The following is a 19,787-nucleotide window of genomic DNA, read 5'->3' as shown; positions in this document are numbered from 1 at the left end:
CTGAAATCTTAATTTCTCTAGAATCTATAGTCCCTGAGCAGAAAAGAAATCAAGAAGGTTAAGATATCTACAAACAAAACATAGATTACTGTCCTTTTAATCTAAAGCTAATGAAATATAAAACATTCTGTTAAATAGGAGAAATGTCAAATAAGAAACTAAGCATGCAGGGATTCATGGCAGGACAAGAGAGTACAAAAGGTTATCCCAAAGCAAAACTATATTAAGTACAGTAAAGTTCAGGTAACATAACATAAGGAGAACAATGAAAAGTTGCATGTATTTTGTATATTCTTTGGATTTATCTTATCTTGGTTTCTTTGATTAAAGTTCCCTACTTGCGTGAGTATCAAAGTGTGAAATAATATTCTCAAAGATATCCACATCACAGCAACAATATCTTCAACCTTGGCAGACTTCTTTTCTGAGCTACATTAACAAACAGACATTACTTCCTTGCATACTTCTGTATAACTATTTCCACAATGGTTGCCATTAACAGATTTGGTGTGATGTCTCCACAAACTCCACCTTATTCATTCACACTTCTGAAAAGTCTCACTTCAATTATGTAACCTCCTTATCTGTTCCCGCCTATATTTTATACTGCCCTTTTTAACATGTTGAAAATAAAGTCTCATTAGTGAACTGCCAAATCCATCACAGATGTTTTCCAGATACTTCAAATCCTTCTTTCTCCCCCAGCCATTTCTCATCACCACTGAGAGCACAAGTTCCTCCATTCCCTTTTTTCCCCTTTACATATACTTGGCTCTTGAGTTTATTGCTTGCTTTCCTTCCAGTATCACACAGGCCCCAAAAAACATGCCTCTCCCAATCTCCCCATTTCTCTTCCTCTCACTTTACCTCTGCACCTTCTTCTGTGACTTCCCTAAGCAGAAACCAATTTCTACTTTAATGTGCATATTTCAACTCTTGGCACCCTTTTCAAAGCGTACTTCTTCCAAAACCCCATCTCTCTCATTATTCTTTTCCCAAGTGAGTATTAATAACCAAACACTTTCATACATTAAAAAAGTAATTATCTAAATAATAAATATTAAAACCATGCTAACATTAATTCATTACTCATACCATTTTTGTCCCTGCCATTACAAACTACAGCTGCATTAACATAGATTACCTTGAGAAGTTCAAGTCCTGCACGAATAGCAGTATCAGGACTTACACCCTCCTCTTCATCATCAGCTGTCCCCTCTATGGATTTATTCATTAGTTTTACTAGTGCACTGAAATAATAGATACAAAAAGAAAAAAGCAAATGAACATGACAATGTACAATGTTAAAGGCTGGAGATACCAGCAAGATTACTTGCTTTCGACAATAAATAAAGGGAAGGCAGTAGTCCACTGAGGGAGGAGGTTTTGTGGTGTTTGGTTTTTGGTTTTAGGTTGTTTTGTTTTGCTTTTTAAAATCAAGCTATTCCATTATTCCTTTTCTTTCTGACTTAGCTTTCTGCAAAATTAATTATTTAGGAGGAAAAAAAAGCAAAAAAGAGCAAAAAACCCCACCACGTTGGCAGCATTCAGATCAACACATAGCTGCATGAGTTTCAAAATGTAATTAGGTTGCCAGATGAGTCTCAAAAGAAATCCAAACATTCTCTTACACAATCCCACAAAAGCTAATTAATTCAACTGCTATACGGAAGACTGTGTTGCAGTTAACTATGTGAAAATAATGATCATCATTTTCACCCTAAACCCCACAAATAGCAGTTTCACCAGGAACAACTACTATATTTTTTAAAATCATTTACAGACAGCGCTGCAAAGTAGCAGCAAAACCAAAAAAAACCAAAACCAAATCAAATTGCATTCTCTAGGCTGCTAGAAATGGAGAGATCTACATAGTTGTTGCTTTTTTTTTTTTTAAAAAAAAGCATGTTTTCTGCTAGAATAGATTAATCTAAATTCCAAGAAAATCGCCCCCCCCCCCCCCTTTTTGGTGTCATTTAAATAATGTTTATAATCATTCATGAATTAATATGATCTTTCAAACTTACCTAATGGCTTCTGAGTCAATATGTACAGGGGCAATTCTTTCCAAAAGAAATTTGACCATTTCCAGAAAAGGATTTGTTGGCTGCTTAGGATTTGCAAGTTTCCGGGCTATCTCTCTCTACAAGAATGTTGAATACAAACAAGAATTATATTCATTTTACTTACTACTTAAGCATGTTGAATAAGCTGAATATAGCCTTGTTTTAACCACAGAGGTTGTCTATATAATTAGTGAAATGTATTTTATGGGAGGCTGTTATCTCCAAATCTTTCTTTATCACATTATATTGAAAGCAGACATAACTTTACCAAACTATTTAAATGTAAGATGCATTTAGGTTTCTAGTGAGAGTTCTTCAGAGTTTCTTATGGAATTACAGGCCAGATCCAAAATGGAATCAAAGGAGAGCAAGTGCAATGTAGAGAGAATTTAAATACCTACGTTGACAAGAGTAATCCATAAATCTGGAGGTAACCCTGTTGTATGTGTGAGATTTCATAAGCTCAACAAAAAAATTATCTTCATGAAGAGGGAGGAAACCTTCCTCTTGAAACTGCATCGCTGCATTCCCAAAGTACAAAATTTACTAGTTTAGAAGGAGATATCAAGTGGCTAGGACATAATTCTGAAGGTCATTCTGTTCTCTTCCCTGACAGTTTCAGAGCCATTAGACAAAACCCAAGAAACCTACGTTTGTTCATTGATACCCTCTATTGTGATTTCTGTCAATGAAATTGCTTAATTTATTTTGGGACCATAATGAAAAAAACAACCCTGTGATTGTTGGCACAATCTGTAAATCTCTGGAAAAGTCCGATTTAATATTAAGGTGTGTATTTTCATCAAAGAGGTTAAATAGATGAGAGAGAGAGAGAAAGACTTATCTCAAAATAACCTTCTAGGAAGAAAAATAAATAAATAATATGCAGGTGGTATAATATTTGGCTTGCTGGTACTCAGAACAAGTTTCATCAGTGTCAGAAGACAGTTTAGGAACCTAACCATGAAAGAGACACTTGAGGTAAAATATTAAAAATAATCAAATTAGTCTTTTAGACTTTATGCTTGATGCTGATAATCCCAGGAAGGAATAAAGCTAATGTTTTCTTAGGAAGCAAGATGATAATCATAAATTATGTTTTCCATAATCTCTATAGGTTAACCAAAAAAAGTATTTTATGAAAATTGGAAATATATAAAAAATCATGTTAAGGTACCAAAAGACACCATTAACTCCGAATAACTGTTCTAAGCACAAATATTTAAAGTATAAAAGTTTGCTTTTCCACTTCCTTACCACACAGACATCTGCCTGTTTACAAGAACACGTAGGGCTAATTAACAGTTCAAGCTGGGACCGAAGTTTCTCATCGTCACCCAGAACCTGGTTGAATTTCTTCACAAAATCTTGTGCTTTTCCAGGATCTGGAAGGTTTTCTGTATGATTAAACACAATTTAACATAAGATAAATTTGCCACTTCAGTATGCCAAGTTTCACAGAAGTACAATTTCTAGAAACTCTGTAATAACAGTTTATAGAACTTATTAGCACTTACTTGCTATGGTCATCAGCTTTCCAAACATGGCAGCACTGTTTGCTTCTGACTGAGGACAACAGCAAAAAACAAACAAACAAATCAGTGATACCTCCTTTATAAAATATACCTTTAAGGTGATCTGTTAGTTCTTCTGCAGCACTTAAAACAAAAATGTAAGATCCCAGAGTAGAATTAAGAATAAAGACTAGAATAGTGTAACAGTATCATTAGCAGGTACTAGACACAGAAAAAGGGGGGGGGGGGGGGGAAATCTTCTTGCAATATCAAAGAACTGGACAAATTCACTAATTCACATAGTATATCAAAACCAATTGTTGCAAAAAGACCTCAAAAAGACCCCAAATAAACAACTGCCCTAAGCCCATTTTATGTTATAAAATGAGAAACAAAAAAGGTCTGTCAAAAGCAGACAAAAAACTTGGATTTATATTTTTTTTATACTTTTTCCAAAATTATTGACCAGTAGTATAAAATAATGGTAAACATAAGGAGGCCATATACCTTTAAGCATTACTGGAAGCAGCTTTACTTAATGAGAATGTAACATTGTCTACATACGGAAATGAACAGAATAATAAAGTAACATTGAATAAATACTATAGTATTAAAAAAACCCAGTAAATTAGTCTAACAGGTCCACTGAATAAAGTATTAATATTTTCAAAACCGTACAGTGGGCTGCTTATGCAAGTCTAGTAATTCTCGTACGTGACTTCTTAGCATGTTCTGGCACTTCCACATCTCGTTCAGTGCTCTGCAAAAGTGCAAAACCAGAAAAGAAAAGCTTACCAATTTGTTCATGACAAGAACATGCTGGATGTATTAGTAAACAAGATTGTTCATTTATTTATCTTACAAATGCAACAACTGCTAGGTACAATCAAAACCTAACAAATATTAAAAATAACCATTCCAAACAAGGTGGAACTGATTTTCTTTTTTAACAGAGTATCACCTCTCATTATTCTACCTGGAATAATTTCACATATGCAGGACAACCGCAGTATGTCTTACAACCACCCAAATTATCTTGAAAAGAACGTTTTCAAAATAAGAAACGGGCCGCTATCCACCAGCATTCAGTTATAGGTATCTTCATCATGGACCTTAATACAGGGCAAATCTAGAAGTCGTTACTTGCGCATTTGTAACTCTTCATTGTTCTCATTGGATGAAAACAAATGGATAAAACCATTTTTCTCAAATATCAAGATATCCTTCTGTCTAATGAACACACAGAGTTTGTATATACAAAGGAAATGTTTGAAATACTACTTGCAAATAGTGCTAAGCATCAATTACTTGCATTATCAGGTTTTACATAAAAATATAAGTAAGACACTATAGACGTTGGAAAAGCCTGAGAAAGCAAGTTTTTGCTGAATACAAGCTATACTCACTTGACAGCATTTGGATCCAAGCTAGCATACAAATAATACAAGCACTTCATTCGCTCTTCTGTTTCCAAATTGTGTGGAACGAGATACTGAGCAAAGATTTTCTCTACCAGTAATCTGCAGGAAAAGAAGAGAGAAAAACTGTGCATTTCCAAAAGTGGTGATACCTTTCGGACAAGCTGAAAGAACATGAAATATCGGAAGTCACTGAAACTAGATTTTTCAACAGAGAAGAAAAAAAAAGTGGTGGTCTTTTTTCTCATCTGTAAAGACCCCTTCAACTGTTAATAGATTAGCAAGAACTGCTTCTTGAGAGCTTTCCCATGTTCTTTCAGTTTCACCTCTAAGAGGGAAAAATTGCTTTACTTATCACCACCCAAATCCTCCTTTTTCTTTAGGCTCTGAGAATTTCCCTTTGTTCACTCCCATACATAAAAGAAAGGGAAACAAACAGTAAAAAGCCCAAAGGAGAAAGAACACAAGAATATAACTCAAGGGGAAGGAAAAGTAAAAATCTGAAGTGTCCTTGAGGGGAAGGTTAAGATAAAACTGTAGTATTTGAGAAAAACATTTGAAAATACTAATTTTTCTAATACAGAAGCTAAAAAGCAGCATTAAAAAGGTGGAGACAAAGGAACACCAAAACATGTACAAGAAAAGCAGCAAAAGGGAAACCAAGCGAGAGCAAACCAAACCATCAAAACCATTCTCCAATTATCTTTTTAAAAAACAAAAACATATATTTAAGGTTTTAGATAAAATACAAATTTGAACTACAAAATATGGCTGTACAATTCATCTAATTATAGCCCCCCCAAATGAAAGAACATTCAGACATTAATTTAATCCATAGTAATAAGAGCTGTGCACAATGTTCAGCTACATAATTTGATGTTTATGGAAAAATATTTTGTGTGTTTGAATTTACAAACTTTTTTACTCCAATTCCTAGTAAGTACTGCAGGAATGCCTTGTACAAAGATCACAGAAGGCAGTGCACATCAAACACACCGTATTTCTGCTCAAAGAAAATTCCAAGAGGCATAATGGCAAGGCAGAGGAACAAAAGGATGATCATGAATATGAACACAACTATCTCAAAGCACCCCGTTAATATTAAAGAAAACCTGGCTGTCGCCCTTGAAATGTACATTTTACTACTGATGACTCCAAGAACTAAATTACTTGGGGAACAGGATCTTCAGATCTCAGGAGACTCCATCTCTGTTTAACATACTAGGAGACTGGAGGTATCAGACTTATCTTACTAATTTGTGAATACTGCTCTAGCGCATGTCTGTGCAGATACATGTTCTAGAAGCTGTCATTACAAATGGTGAGACTGTATCACATCCGCCCAGGTCCATGTCGGTTAGGGCAAAGATTTACAACTAGGCATTAGGTCTGGGACATACTTTTCTCCTGTCAGGAAAGTCATTGGCTAGCATATCAAGAGCAGGTAAGAGGGCAGTGTTTACGATGCGGTCATTTTACTCCATTCCCTATACATTTGTTGTAAATCAAAGAATCTCAGAGCACACAGGTGAGAAGCAGTTCTTAACGGTTAGTAGTTCTCAGTCTTGCGAAGACATGCACATCAACAGTTAAGTAACATCAAAAACATTATCAAGTGACTGAGTTAAGGATGTGTAGAGAAAATTTGTTCTATTCCACTTCACGCCTGAATACTGTGTGATACTGTGCTATTATCTTTTCAAAGAACTAGTGTTATCCCATGCACACAATGGAAAATACTCCAAGGCTCAGACAGCTGTTCACTGTTACTTTTTATCCTCCTCCCTCATTATGCAAGGAAAACAGGCAGAGTTGGCTAATTCTGACATATGTTTGTGTGTTTAAAGGATTGGATGGACTCTGTCAAAAGATTGTAACATTTCTACAGCTCTTCAGGTGCTAAAAGTACTAACTTTCTAATTCTGACAATAATAACATTGAAATGCATTTAATCCTCCACTATGAGATGGGGAAACCAACCCAATGGTATGACTGAGCAAGAACTTCACTGTTGGCCTTAAAAACTAGAATTGGGATTAAAATTCAGGGTACCAAACTGAACCAGAGGAACACTGAAAAATCAAACCATCAATCTTTCAGTGCGCATACCCAGAAAACATACAGCATACAATCCATGCACACTCATAAAAAGACCAGTTTCAATGGCTTAATCAGACTTTCAGAAGAAATCACGTCAGAGAAAAAACTCAGCTTTGATGACACAGTCTTTCCTTAAAATTCCTTGCCTCATTTCCCTGACAATGTTCTGCATTTCCCATGAACAGGAACATTGAAAAATCTGTCCCATTCACTATGGAACTTTGATTCATTCCCTGCTCACTATCAAACCTGTGTATTGACAGTGAGACATGAACATGCTAGAAAAAACACAAACAAACCTCTCAATGCAAATTAAAGCATATTTGATGCATATATATATGCAGAATTAGCTTTGTAACTATGTGGAGATTTCCTAATTTTTCACTAGTTGATCGTTCTACCTCAGCAGACTTTCAGTGCAATTTCTCTGTGTACAATCTCATAACCATATATTTCCTCTTGGGTTTTTTTTTGTTTTTTTTTTTTTTTAAAAAAAGGTGGCAACTAACCAAATATGTAACTCTGGTCCACTTATGACCAGCCAGATGAACAAAGTGAGAGCCTTCACCACTGCAGTGGTACGAGTTCACTATCATAACTGGCAACTGAAGGAGGCTGTTAGCCCATTCAGACTAGCCACTAAGGGCACGAAATAGAGTGAGGTAGCTGACCGTGTAAGCAAGATGCTAAGAAACTCTACAAAGAAATGGCTGATTTCCAGGTCTGCTGTATTAAAAATCTAGGCTGAAATTCTATCTTTGTGTGATCTCATAGTTTGGCTTTCCTTGTGAAAGACAAGGAATTAATAGTGAGCGCTGAAAACTATCTTCCAAAACCTTGGCCAAAATACTTTTCTCTAAGCCAAAATCGTATTTTGAAAATCAAAGGGACTGAGTGACAAAACAGGGAAGACTAGGCAGCAGTGGAAGCATCCCTGATATTTCTTCAGCTTTTGTTCTACCTAAGGGCTCTGTTTCTACATAACATACCAAAAGGAGATATCTGTGCATATACTGTGGTGCGTACATGCATGATGCTCACAGATCATGGATTTTAATATGCCAGCCCCCTAGAAAGTAGTAAGGCAAACAAGAACTGGGTATAGCAAATGCAAAATTTGACAATTTTTTTCTAGGCAGTGGTTAGTTAATGAAAATCTACTATCATCACAGATCTAGTTCCATCAGTAAATAGAATGAATACATGAACAGATAATGCAACCATCCTCAATATCTTAGTACATGTCTTAAGGATTATTAATTAAATACATCATACTTAAACCCACACATATAGAATGAGAAATAACAGCTTTCTCAGGATAAGCACATATTTTCAGGGTATCTCTTATCACTATACAATTAAAATTAGGAAGGCTTAGGTTGACTCACTTGTCATCAATGCTATTTTGATAATATATGTGCAAAAGTTTATCCTTTATCCAGCTCACTTTCTCTGCAGCATCTTTTCCAGCCTCAGCATGAAGACAGTACTTCTTGTATAGCTGGGCAAGACCCATCATAGCTTCTTTTCTTACTCGCCACTTGAGGGGAAAGAAATGAAAAGGAGGTCAGGAAGTGGTTTTGGTAAATAAATATCAAACATATACAAAATACAATAAAGATGTAGAAGTGTGAAAGACAAAATGGCCACATTCTGACGTCCTACATTTAGACACTTCAAAAGCTGAAAAATGCTGTTTAGAGCCTCTAAATGAGAAACTGTAAAGCCTACATAAAAGGTTTCTTCTGTGTACTATGCAGATTAACTACTGTATGTACAGAGGAATCCAGTACTCCTCTGTGCTGAGCAAAGACAATCTAGAAGCTACTCAGTATAAAAAAAAAAAAAAAAATTAAGTGCCACTTAACATGTATGCCTGAATAAACGCCTTCTTGAGCCAAGATTTGGAAGACTTCTCTGTTCAGAGACAAGTATGAACCAGAGGTGGCACCCTTCTTTCCCCCCATAGCATTACACTGTCTTATAGCACACTTGTCTAGAAATGGGAGATCCAGAGCTTAGGCCTAGCTAAACCTGCTATGGCTTAAACTCTTAGGCCACTTTCCAGGACAGTGGGAGAGGTCCTTTTTGCTGAAGCCTCGAAGTAATTGCTGCAAGACTCCAGCAATCCAGGAAAAGCCAGACTAAGTATCCACAGATGGAGTTCCTGGGTTCTCATCCTTGCTTTTGGTGGTCACTACTTTTATCCCCTCATGTAAACAGGAAATGTCCCATTATTAAACACTTGAACAAACAAGAGCCATAAACTCTCCTGTGCTGCCTTGTGGAAGGATTAATACCAGAACAGACTAAGGATTAATTTAGAGAGAATAGTGTCTCCCACGGAATGATTTACAGGGAAAGCCTTAGAAGAAACTCGTTTTCCCTCACCATTTAAAAGAAGTGCATGAAATTCAAACAGAAAGAGAGAGAATTTCTTGCAGAACACACTAGAGATCAATTCTGGCCTTGAACTCCAAGGACTAACAATGCTCAAACCATTTCACCCTATCAAGCATAAATGTAGACACTATCATTCACACTGTGCATAACTTCTTCAATCTTGTTAAACTGAGGGCTTGTTTTAATAACAATGAGATATTGCACATTTAATTTCTTAATCGTTTTACTGAGTGACTTGCTTTTCTTGAAGGGCAAATAAAAGAAAAATCTTGAAGACAATATGGCTTATGTCAGCACAACAGCCTTAGACACCACTAGCTGTCATTGTAAGTTATATCAAGAAGATATAATGGGAAAAAAATTGTATTTTGTTACATATTTCTTAAATATTAGAACCACAAGTAACAGGTCAAGGTAGTAATGACTTTGACAGTATATAGTATAATACTTTGATTTCACAAAAGAGAAAAATTTTAGATATAAGTAAACATCATTTAACTTCTCTGCAGGAATTTGTTCACACCCATTGTGATTTAAAAAAACATTTTAAAGGACATAAAGCTCTGAAAGAGAAACATTTTCAGAAAAGTATCAATATTTTTCTGCATTCAAATAGACTCTTCCAATGCAAGTGATAGCTTCATCAGATCTCCTATATGAAACAGGAAGGACAGCAAAACTATTGTCAGAAACAGCAGAGAAGGATTGCAAGAAATGATTCTAGAAAAATCCTTTAAAAAAAGCCTAAAAATGAAAGCAGAGTACTTACAAGGGGTTATAAGGAAGGGAGGTTTGGATTGTCAATAGATCTTTGATCACTGAAATTACTGTAGAGAATGCAAGTCAGAGCATGCAGAAAGGCAGTTTCAGGCAGAAGATGGGAGGCACTGGACAGAATTCCTTTGAGAATGCTTTGAGACACCATGGAAGCAAGACACTGAACAGGATATACACGTGGGTGGGGGGGAAGAGTAAGATGCTACTGAGTTAAAGCTCAAACAGCATACAGTAGGGTAAAAGATGAAGGCAAGTGAAAATAAAGGGTAAGGTAACAATCAAAGGGAACAGATCAATAAACACAGCTAACAGAATTACTACTCTAATTTAATTAACAAAAGAATGTTGACAGTCTTAGCTTCCTTGGTTAACCAGCATAATTAAACTCCTTCACTGAAGACTGCTGTGCTGAGTTAAGAAAATCTGTTACTGAAAGTTCAAGACAATCCCTTACCTGTTGGAATAGCTAACCTATTGCTTCCATAGAGTTAAGAATATTAAAATCTTAAAATCTTTCTCCTTCATCTGGAAAAAGCCAAAATCGTTTTTAGTATACACAGAGAAGGAGGAGTTAAAACTAACACATGCAGAAAAATGCATAAAGAGAAATAGAAAATGACAGTGTGTTCCTATGGCTCCTCATTTTATAGCTTTTGACTTCAAGCTGATGATGCGAAAGTCTGTTCTCACAAAGTGACTAAGTCTCTAGACCACAAAGGCTGTTGGGAGAAATGGGAATAGAAGTCAGCTGTGAAAACTCTCCTCTAACTTTTCAGGTTCTTAAGGTTACTCCAGTATTAAGGAAAAGTACTCGAAGCTTTAAAAAAATTTTTTTTTAAAAAAAAACATCTCCTGAAACTAATGATTCTGAAAAGTGAAGACACTGGAAAGATCCTGGAGACAGTGCTGCAATGGAAAATTCCTTGGAACAATTTATACCAAAGACTGGATTCCTGTTTTTGGGAAGCATCTGTTCCCAGAGTTACTTTTCCAACTGGACCAATAAAAATGGATTTGAAAACTATAGATGGTGGTGGGGTTTGTTGGGGGTGGGGGGGAGGTATGTGGTTTGTTTTTTAATAGCTGTAATCCTTGTGCAAATGCTCATATAGATCGAGTTGGCTAAGGAAATTTTTTTAAAAAACGAGGTGCTGTCTTTTAGCCAAAAAACTTTTACCCTAAAAAAGTCATTAGGCTATCTTTACTAATACTGTACCAATTAGAATACGGTCAGGAGAAAAAACAGATCACATTAACGGCATAATAGTTAGCATGATTTAAATTTAAACTTTTCTAGATTCCACATTATTTCATAAAGAAAAAAAGGCAGAATTGAAATGACATATTAATGTGTTTAAACAATCAAGCATTTTACTTCAGCCTACTGGACAAGTGTTCTTTTTATAGTAATATCTATACTCTTTTGATAGATGATTGCAAGCCTAAAAAGAATTAGATTAAGTCAAATTGATGAATGATCACTTAGGACTTTGCAATAGATTAGTCCAACAGAAACCTGGTTACAAGGGGTAAATGCAGTCAGCAGAAGATAATCAAGTTCTTTAAAGCAAAAGAATAATTAAAATAGATATAATGCACTATGTCTGGAACTGAAAAAATCCTACATAGAAAATATAAAGACAGTTACAGGGACATGTCCCTCTCCTGGACTGGAGAAAAATGCTGAAAAAAAAAAAAATGCTGGAAGCTTACAAGTCCTTGATATTCACTTTATAATACTAATTATATTTACAAAGACATGCTACATTGTTAAGGTCTACTTCAAATGCTAAGTATTTGTTGTAATCATTTCTAGTCAATCTTCAATTTTCATTTCTCCTCAGGATATATTTTCATTAAAGGTCTCTCCAGAGATTTTTTACAAGAGAAACATCGGCTAGAGGTGAAGTTATTCTTCACTGATGAATGCCTGAAAAAGCACCTAACCTTGAAATGTAATATATCATCAAACCTATGACTTGTGTGAAATCACTGAGTCAAACATATCAGGAATATTAAGAAGGACCACATTGGGTTTAAGGCTATATGAACTGAAAATCCCTAGCTCTGTAGAAATGAGTAGTATAGCTGGACAACTGCCTGCCTCTTACCAACAGTGACACGCTAAAGGAGAACAGAGACACTATGTAGAAGACACAGTAACAATCATCTCATTCCGACTAGGTGGAAGCCCCAGTGGGAAGTGGCGATTGCACTAAAAGTTTTCAGATCTCATAAATGAATTTTTGGGCATGTCTATTTAATGGCTGAAAAAAGAAGAAAGGTGGTCTTAATCACTCCTGAGAAATGTGCAAGGTCAAGCCGCAGGTACATTTAATTGAATGTATTAATATAATATAATGCTTTATTATAGTGAACATAATCAAAATCAGTATTTGTCTTTGTGCAAAGACGATATCCTTCTCTCAAAATCTATTATAGTAACAATCTCATTTAAAAAGGGGAACATAAAAAAGAGAAAATTATTTTAGAATTAAAGTAACCAGCTAGAATGACACCAGTTATAGAAAGGATGTCCCCTATCAAAAAGGAACAACAACAAAAAAAATCACAGGGCTACACAGCACAGTGAAGTCTGCTATTAAAACATCATCCTCCAAAGAGCATGGAGCCACATCTGAAAGAGTGTAAACAGGAAAGAGTATAAGCTCTGGCGAGTTGAAGGTAAATCCCTGATGAAGCATGGCAACAGTTTCAGAAGCAAATTATTAAAAGCATATTAATTCAACATTTTCATCAGAGCCTCCAGAAACAAGAAGCCTTCCAGACCCTTTTGTAGGGCTCAAAGACAAACAAAATTTATTCCAGGAGAGAGGTCTGAAGAGGTCTCTTGAAGTGTCATTAGAAGACATTTTAAAACAAATTAATGATTTTGTTACTGCTCCTGTTATTAAGATCAGGTGGTATGCCATCCATGACTTCTACAGGAATTTAGAAACAATACATCAAACACTATTCTGTTATTGCAATCTGTCAATGAACAGACTGCATACAGAAAATATGAAAGAAATCAAAGGGTCCCAAGAGGAACAGAGTGCCACTCACCAGAACATCTGATTTTGAATGGGCAAACAGGTTGAAACAAAACAGTAACAACAACAAAGAGCAGATACTGCTGAAAAATGAAGTTATGGGAAGGTGTCATTACACTTTATATAACGGGAATTTTTGTCCAAGAAAAAAATTCTAGCAGATGCACAAGTATATCAGTAAAATGCATAAGGATCCCAAAAAGCTTCCAACAAAGCCTCACACCAGAGGATCTTAAAATAAAAATCCTGTTGTGAATTAATTATTAACTAAAACATAAGAGACAATGGGTGGAAATAAATGACTAGTTTTCACATAGAAGGGAAAGAAGGGAACCTATTGATGGTGTCAGAATGGAATCTGTGACACTTTACCTATGAAAAAGTATTAGAAAATTAACTGAACAGCATGTATAAAATTTACTGAGGTAGTCAGATCTAATATTGTAATGAAGAACTGCAGAAAAATGACATACTACTGAATCGTTACAATATGAAGTGAAAGAAATTCAGTTTAAGGCTAGGTTTTGCCATCTGCATTAACTCTGCATGTATAGTATTGGGCAACGTATCATCTAAAATTATTCAGGAAAGATACTGAAGTCAACATGGATGTTTTCCGAAATTGTCAGCTCAGTGCTCAGAAATAGCATAAAAGACAAACAGAAGGTTAAAGACTAAGAAAAAAAAAAAAATCAGAAAGTATGTACACAACATGGTGCACACCTTGAATGCCATGGCCAAGTCTGGTCATCTTGGTTCCAATAGGATATAGAACAACCAGACAAAATGATCAGAAGTATGCAATAATCAGTTTGTGTGGAAGTTAATGAGGTGATTCTTTAGCTGGAAAGTAGAGGAGAAGAAATGGTATACATATTTATTAATTTTAAGTGGGTTAAAGACTATTTATTATTTTACATAATGCAAGAACTATGAGATATCCGGCAAAATTAAAATAAAACAAATGAAGTTACTTTTTCCATACATGCATTAAACTTGATGCAGATGCCATAGATGCTTATAGAGTACAAGTAAGTTCAAGAAAGAACTTGATAAATTCATGGAATAAAGTTCCATTGACAGCAATGATGAACATGACCAAGCAGATTTAAGAAATCCTTAAATCACAAATTGCTGGAAGCCAAAACTGACCACTGTGAGAATTAAACTGTGCTATAGGGACCTTTGGCCTAAACATATGTGGCAATTTTTATGTTCTTACAATATTATTGTGTTCCCCACAAGTTAATGATCTTATTTGTTTGACAACACTTGATTGGTGCCTCCATAACACGGAATCTCCATTAAGATGTTCTGGTAAGAAAATTATTTTTTCCCCACAGCATTCTAGTTGACAGTCAACTCTAAGTTTCTCTGTTTCTATGGCCTTGGTTTTTTGGTTTTACTTTTACCAAATTATATTAGAAGCAGATATTCCTGAAAATAAAATATTAACACTTACCCGTTTGTCTAACGTTCTTTCCCTTACAAAGCCAAGCAGCTGGTCATTGACTAAAGAAAGATCTCTCTTGCCCGCAGTAATAATTGTAACAATAACATCATGTCGAATGGCTTCTTCTGGGTCATGTGATCTAACCTTCAAATATTCTGTTACAATCAGAAACAAAAGTTTGGCTTTTTTACATAGATATGATGTATTCCGATGTATTAATAATGTTAAAACAATTAAATGTCAGTCACATATCACAACCATATAATCTATTAAACATATAACTGCCTACAGAAAACATCTGTTCCATCATTTTCTATGTTAAATACAAAACAATTAGAGAACTGTAAATATCAGAAGAATATAAAAGCTTTTACAATAACCTCATTTGCAACAAGCAATGAAGTGAAATAAAGCTGATTAGAATATATTGAAAGTAAAGGGGGGTAGGGGGTGAGAAGAAATAAAAAGAGCAGAGTCTCTCCTTCCCAAAGAGCTAAGAAGGTAAATAATAAATGAAAAATACTGACAATTGCTGAAGGTTAGCTTGCATCAAGAAAGGATAGTATTTTCAGTTAACCCTGAAATTCTGCTCATAGTTAAAATGGTGCTGAAGTGAAGAAAGAAACTTCATCATTTAGATCAGCACAATGGCATTTTTTAAACTCCGTGAAAGAGAGTACTGGGGAACATGCTGACTGTTTTTGAAAATAAATCAAAATGTTGCACCAAAATTTGCTTTGACTTGCCAAAAGTTTCATTAGAATCTGAAATTACTTTAAAACTCATTCTGCAATGGGTAGCTTCTTAAAGACTCACTCTGACAAAGTCCACACATTGTCACCCATTCCTCTCTAATAACTAGTGCTTGCCTTCAGCAGGAAGCAATTACTCAGTAGTTAGCTCTTCCATCCAGCATCAAGCATTGGACTTGATACGTTTTAGAACTATACTGCTATGTACAGAAATAATTACATTTTTCCTTGCTCATTTCTTAAATTATTCTAAACCCCTGTATGAGCATCTCACCAGTGAGGTCTTTTGCTAAGTCTGGATGGTTCATTAAACAATGACTGGCGAATTTCACACTCTCTAATCTCACAGGGACATGGATATCATTGAACCTAGAAGGACAGAAGATGATGAAAGTTAATTTTTAATCAGCCTTGCAAATCAAGATTATTCTTTATGTAGCAACATGTGTTGATAGTTCCATCAACTATTAGAGTAATTTTACATGGCAAAATAATACAATAGAAATGTTTTGAATTTATCTCCATAACGTACCTCATACAAATTTTTATGTTATTTCTTGTGAAATTAAGTCAGGACTAAAACTAAAGGATGAATACACTACATGCAGATGAAATGCTGACCCAATGAATTTTGCCTATTGACTTTTGAACATAATTCTCCATACACAGTCAATTGTGTGTGTGTATATATGTATATTCATATATATATATATATGAAATGATAAAAATATAAATTGCCATATAACATGTACCATTTGAAAACATTCACTTTTTCAAAAATGATAAATTTGTATATTTACTTAAAAGGAAATATTTCTTCACTCAAAAAGGTAAATGCCAAATAAAACATATAGCTGAACAGGATGAAATTTCAAATAATGCTGGCATATCTATCATGTAAGTTCTGCTATGCATGTAATGTGCTCTCTATTTAACCTATATTCCCAGAGCTGACAGCAATATAGCAGCAGTCCTTCAAGCTTCTTCATTCTAAAATACAACTGTATGCAATTCTTTGCTTCAAAGATTTAACAAAAGAGCTTGTTCAAATACAAACAAACAGTTAGATCCTCTAAAAACAGAATGAAAAATGCAATACTATTAGAAAATTCAGAATTAAATTAATAGAAATTCAGAATTGTATCCCTGTTTCTCCTACCGCCCAAGAAAGCACTGCCAAAGAGGACGATTCTGTGTGGCCAGATCAGAATCTTTGGAGCCAAAGAGTTTAGCCAGAAGTCGAACAACAGCCAAACGTTCTTCTCCATCATTGCTCTAAAAATCAAAACATGTGAAAGGAACTGTAAATCATTATCTGTAACATCTTAATAATAATTTCTGGCTTCCTTTTCCTTCTGCTTTTGTAAGTTAGATTAAAAAGTGAGTTTGAAATAATTTCTGATAATCCTCAGTCTCCTTAATTAGAGTATTAGATGAGTATGAGTAAAAATATACAAATACCTATTAAGTTAACATATTACAGCCATAGATGGCTGTGCTTTGAAAATTCTTTCCCTTTCAGGAATAAAAACTCACACACAGTAGTTTGAAAGACAATATCCCTAACAATTTCAACAATAAACATACTTTTAAAACATACTGGTTTAAAATATACTTTAAGACTATTTTATGTGTGTAGAAAAGATGCTATAAATAGATGTGCATTAATAAAAGATGCATATAATTTCATAAAATACCTATTTCTTAGTTATTTTTGTTTGTTGCCACCATACCCTAATATGTACATATAAAAGCATGACATTATTTCTCTTGTCCATTTACCATCTTATGAAAGACAAATAACTTTTTATTAAAAAAAACTATACCCCCCAATCAGGATAAATTAACTATTTCCAAGGATTCAAAATAAGTCAGCTGCTTTATTAGCTGATTATGACAAATCTGAGAAAATATTTGGAAATACTTCCTCTGTTATTAAAACATTATTTCACAGAAGAAAATTCTGCAAATCAATACTGAAGCTGATACACTTGCATTTCATGAGATAAGCCAACCACAGCCTGCCTATTTAAAAAATTTCAGGTGAAATTCAAAGATTAAGTACATGTAACTTTTGCATTAGATCATATATCATTGATTATATATTTTGTGTGCATAATACATGTTTGCAAGCACAGAAAGCACACAATCGTATCAACTTTCCAGTGTGCTTCCTTTAATATTACATTTATCTTTAAGATAAAGTGATAAATATCAAATTTTTATCCCTCCAGTAGAACACATTAAATCTACAGCTCTGCAGTCTTAATATCCACACAAATTTTATTACAATTTTATTACGTTGTAACCTACCTTCAGCTTGAATTCAAGCTGTGGCATGACAGACAGCAGTAAGTGAGGATCTATGGCAAAAAGCTCTTGTATCAAGTCAAACACATGTTCTGATAAGTCACTTACTGAAGACTTTCCCAGTACCAGAACCTGGTTAAAAAACTAGAATACAAACAATATTATTTAGCAGATTTTCCTTCATTAATGCAAACACTTTTTCAAAATCATTTTAACGTAGTATCATTAATACTTTAATTCTAATGAAACACACTCAATGCACATCTTTTCATTACATCAAAGCATTTCATCCTTAGTTTTGGCTCAAACAAATCACAAACATCCTTCATAATTCAGTTCTATTACTTCTATCAGGATTGATTAATTCATGGTAATTTGATAATTTAAAATATCAATAACCCTCTCCCCAGCAAAATTAACAGCTGATAAAAGATTTGTTAGTTTTAAATGCATATTCATCCGGTAGAAGTTGAGGGAAAAAATTAGTATCTTATTTTTAATTTTCTTATCATTTAAGCCCAATCCAAATTGAAGACCACCAAATGTTGAAAGAGAAACTTATCTACTTTTAATTGATTTTAAAGGATGTCAGATGACTTTATGATATGTCTTGTGATATTTGACAGTAATGTATCAAGATTGTTAGTGATCTAACAGAAAAAAACAAAGTAGCTAAAACCATGAATGATTTCTTTTGGATTTGTTAAATTTTAATATGCTTGATATACTTCCTATTAGATACTGTGAGTTACTGTTATTTGAGCAGTGCAACTGCTACAAATCTATTACTTGAATAAGAAAGTAAGAATAATATTAAAGCAACTCAAAGGTCACTATGCACTAGCCTGTTTCCAGCTATGACTAATTACAAAAGCTTAAAGAAACAGGGGAATTGGAAAGTGGTACTTGCTAGTGAGACTCCTTGAGCTTTTAAAATACTGATTAATCTTTTATGAATTTAGCTAATTCCCTTTTTAAACTACCCTGACTTTTAGGAATTCTATTGGTTTCAGCACCAAGGAAAGGCAACAGAACGGACCAGACTAAATCCCCCACAAGACTGTAATAACTCTTTTAATAGGTAGAACATATAACACTGACATTCAACAAGAGGAATTACAGTAGAAGGAAACCTTGTAGAAAACTCGGTTCTTTTAGTCTTCATGACTAAAACAAATTTAGGATGGAAAAAAAGTTCTAGTAAAGAGCTGGTAGCTTGAAATGCTTCATCCTAAAGCCTGATATGAAATGAGGCCATCTGGTTGCTGGAGACATCAAGTACTAACAATTCCATTTGTTGGAACAGGATTTTTTGGTGGTCACCTGTTTTCACAGCCTAGATTTAGCCTTAACTTTAGACTCAGATGGGTAAAAATTAATTTCCTCTTCACTTATTTGAAACATCTCACATACTTCTTTAACAACCAAGCTAATAATATCCTATTTGGAAAATGGTAATCTTGTAGCTCCATTACGAAATGTGACTTTTATAAACAATATTTTTAAACAAACAAACGAATCTCCAATAAATCAAGACAGAAGGAAGAACACTTGTTACTTGTAGGTAACATGGATTAATTAATTTACATACATTGGCAATACACGGTTCAATGGTCTGGACGGTCCTTTTCAACAGGACTTTTGCAAGATCAAATGCTTGTCTATTAAGGTTCTGAAATAAAGAAAAAATAATAATAAAATTTTAAAGAGAAAAACTATTTCAGATTACTTTACTTTTTTTTCCCAACCTTGAAAGACCACGACTTTAGAAAGGTATGTTTTACTACCCATCTATTTGTTTTCAAAGCTAAGTTCAGTTATGTTAATTCCACAACTAGAGACTCAGAAAAATCTTAAAACTAGTTTTTCCACACTTAAAAGAAGTCTAACCCAAAACCATCACTTCCTGCACATTCTTCTAAGACTCTGTCACTCCAATTA

The 19,787-nt window shown here is 34.4% G+C and overlaps 1 protein-coding gene across 2 annotated transcripts in view; it reads right to left on the bottom strand.

Moving 5' to 3' along the window:
* PDS5A (PDS5 cohesin associated factor A) overlaps positions 1–19,787 on the bottom strand; it is an 85,372-nt gene that overhangs the window by 25,242 nt on the left and 40,343 nt on the right. For both annotated transcript variants that reach the window (XM_075752281.1, XM_075752283.1), the window contains exons 7-18: positions 19,438–19,518; positions 17,850–17,990; positions 16,696–16,811; positions 15,811–15,905; positions 14,794–14,939; positions 8,487–8,638; positions 4,987–5,100; positions 4,259–4,340; positions 3,584–3,632; positions 3,324–3,463; positions 2,028–2,143; positions 1,145–1,250 (exon numbers count right to left, since the gene is read on the bottom strand). In XM_075752281.1, coding sequence (XP_075608396.1) covers positions 1,145–1,250; positions 2,028–2,143; positions 3,324–3,463; positions 3,584–3,632; positions 4,259–4,340; positions 4,987–5,100; positions 8,487–8,638; positions 14,794–14,939; positions 15,811–15,905; positions 16,696–16,811; positions 17,850–17,990; positions 19,438–19,518 — 1,338 coding nt within the window. The remainder of the gene's footprint in view (positions 1–1,144; positions 1,251–2,027; positions 2,144–3,323; positions 3,464–3,583; positions 3,633–4,258; positions 4,341–4,986; positions 5,101–8,486; positions 8,639–14,793; positions 14,940–15,810; positions 15,906–16,695; positions 16,812–17,849; positions 17,991–19,437; positions 19,519–19,787) is intronic.

This window comes from Balearica regulorum, chromosome 4, assembly GCF_011004875.1.
Source record: "Balearica regulorum gibbericeps isolate bBalReg1 chromosome 4, bBalReg1.pri, whole genome shotgun sequence".
Classification (NCBI taxonomy): Eukaryota; Metazoa; Chordata; class Aves; order Gruiformes; family Gruidae; genus Balearica; species Balearica regulorum.
This window is presented reverse-complemented; position numbering and strand designations above follow the sequence as displayed.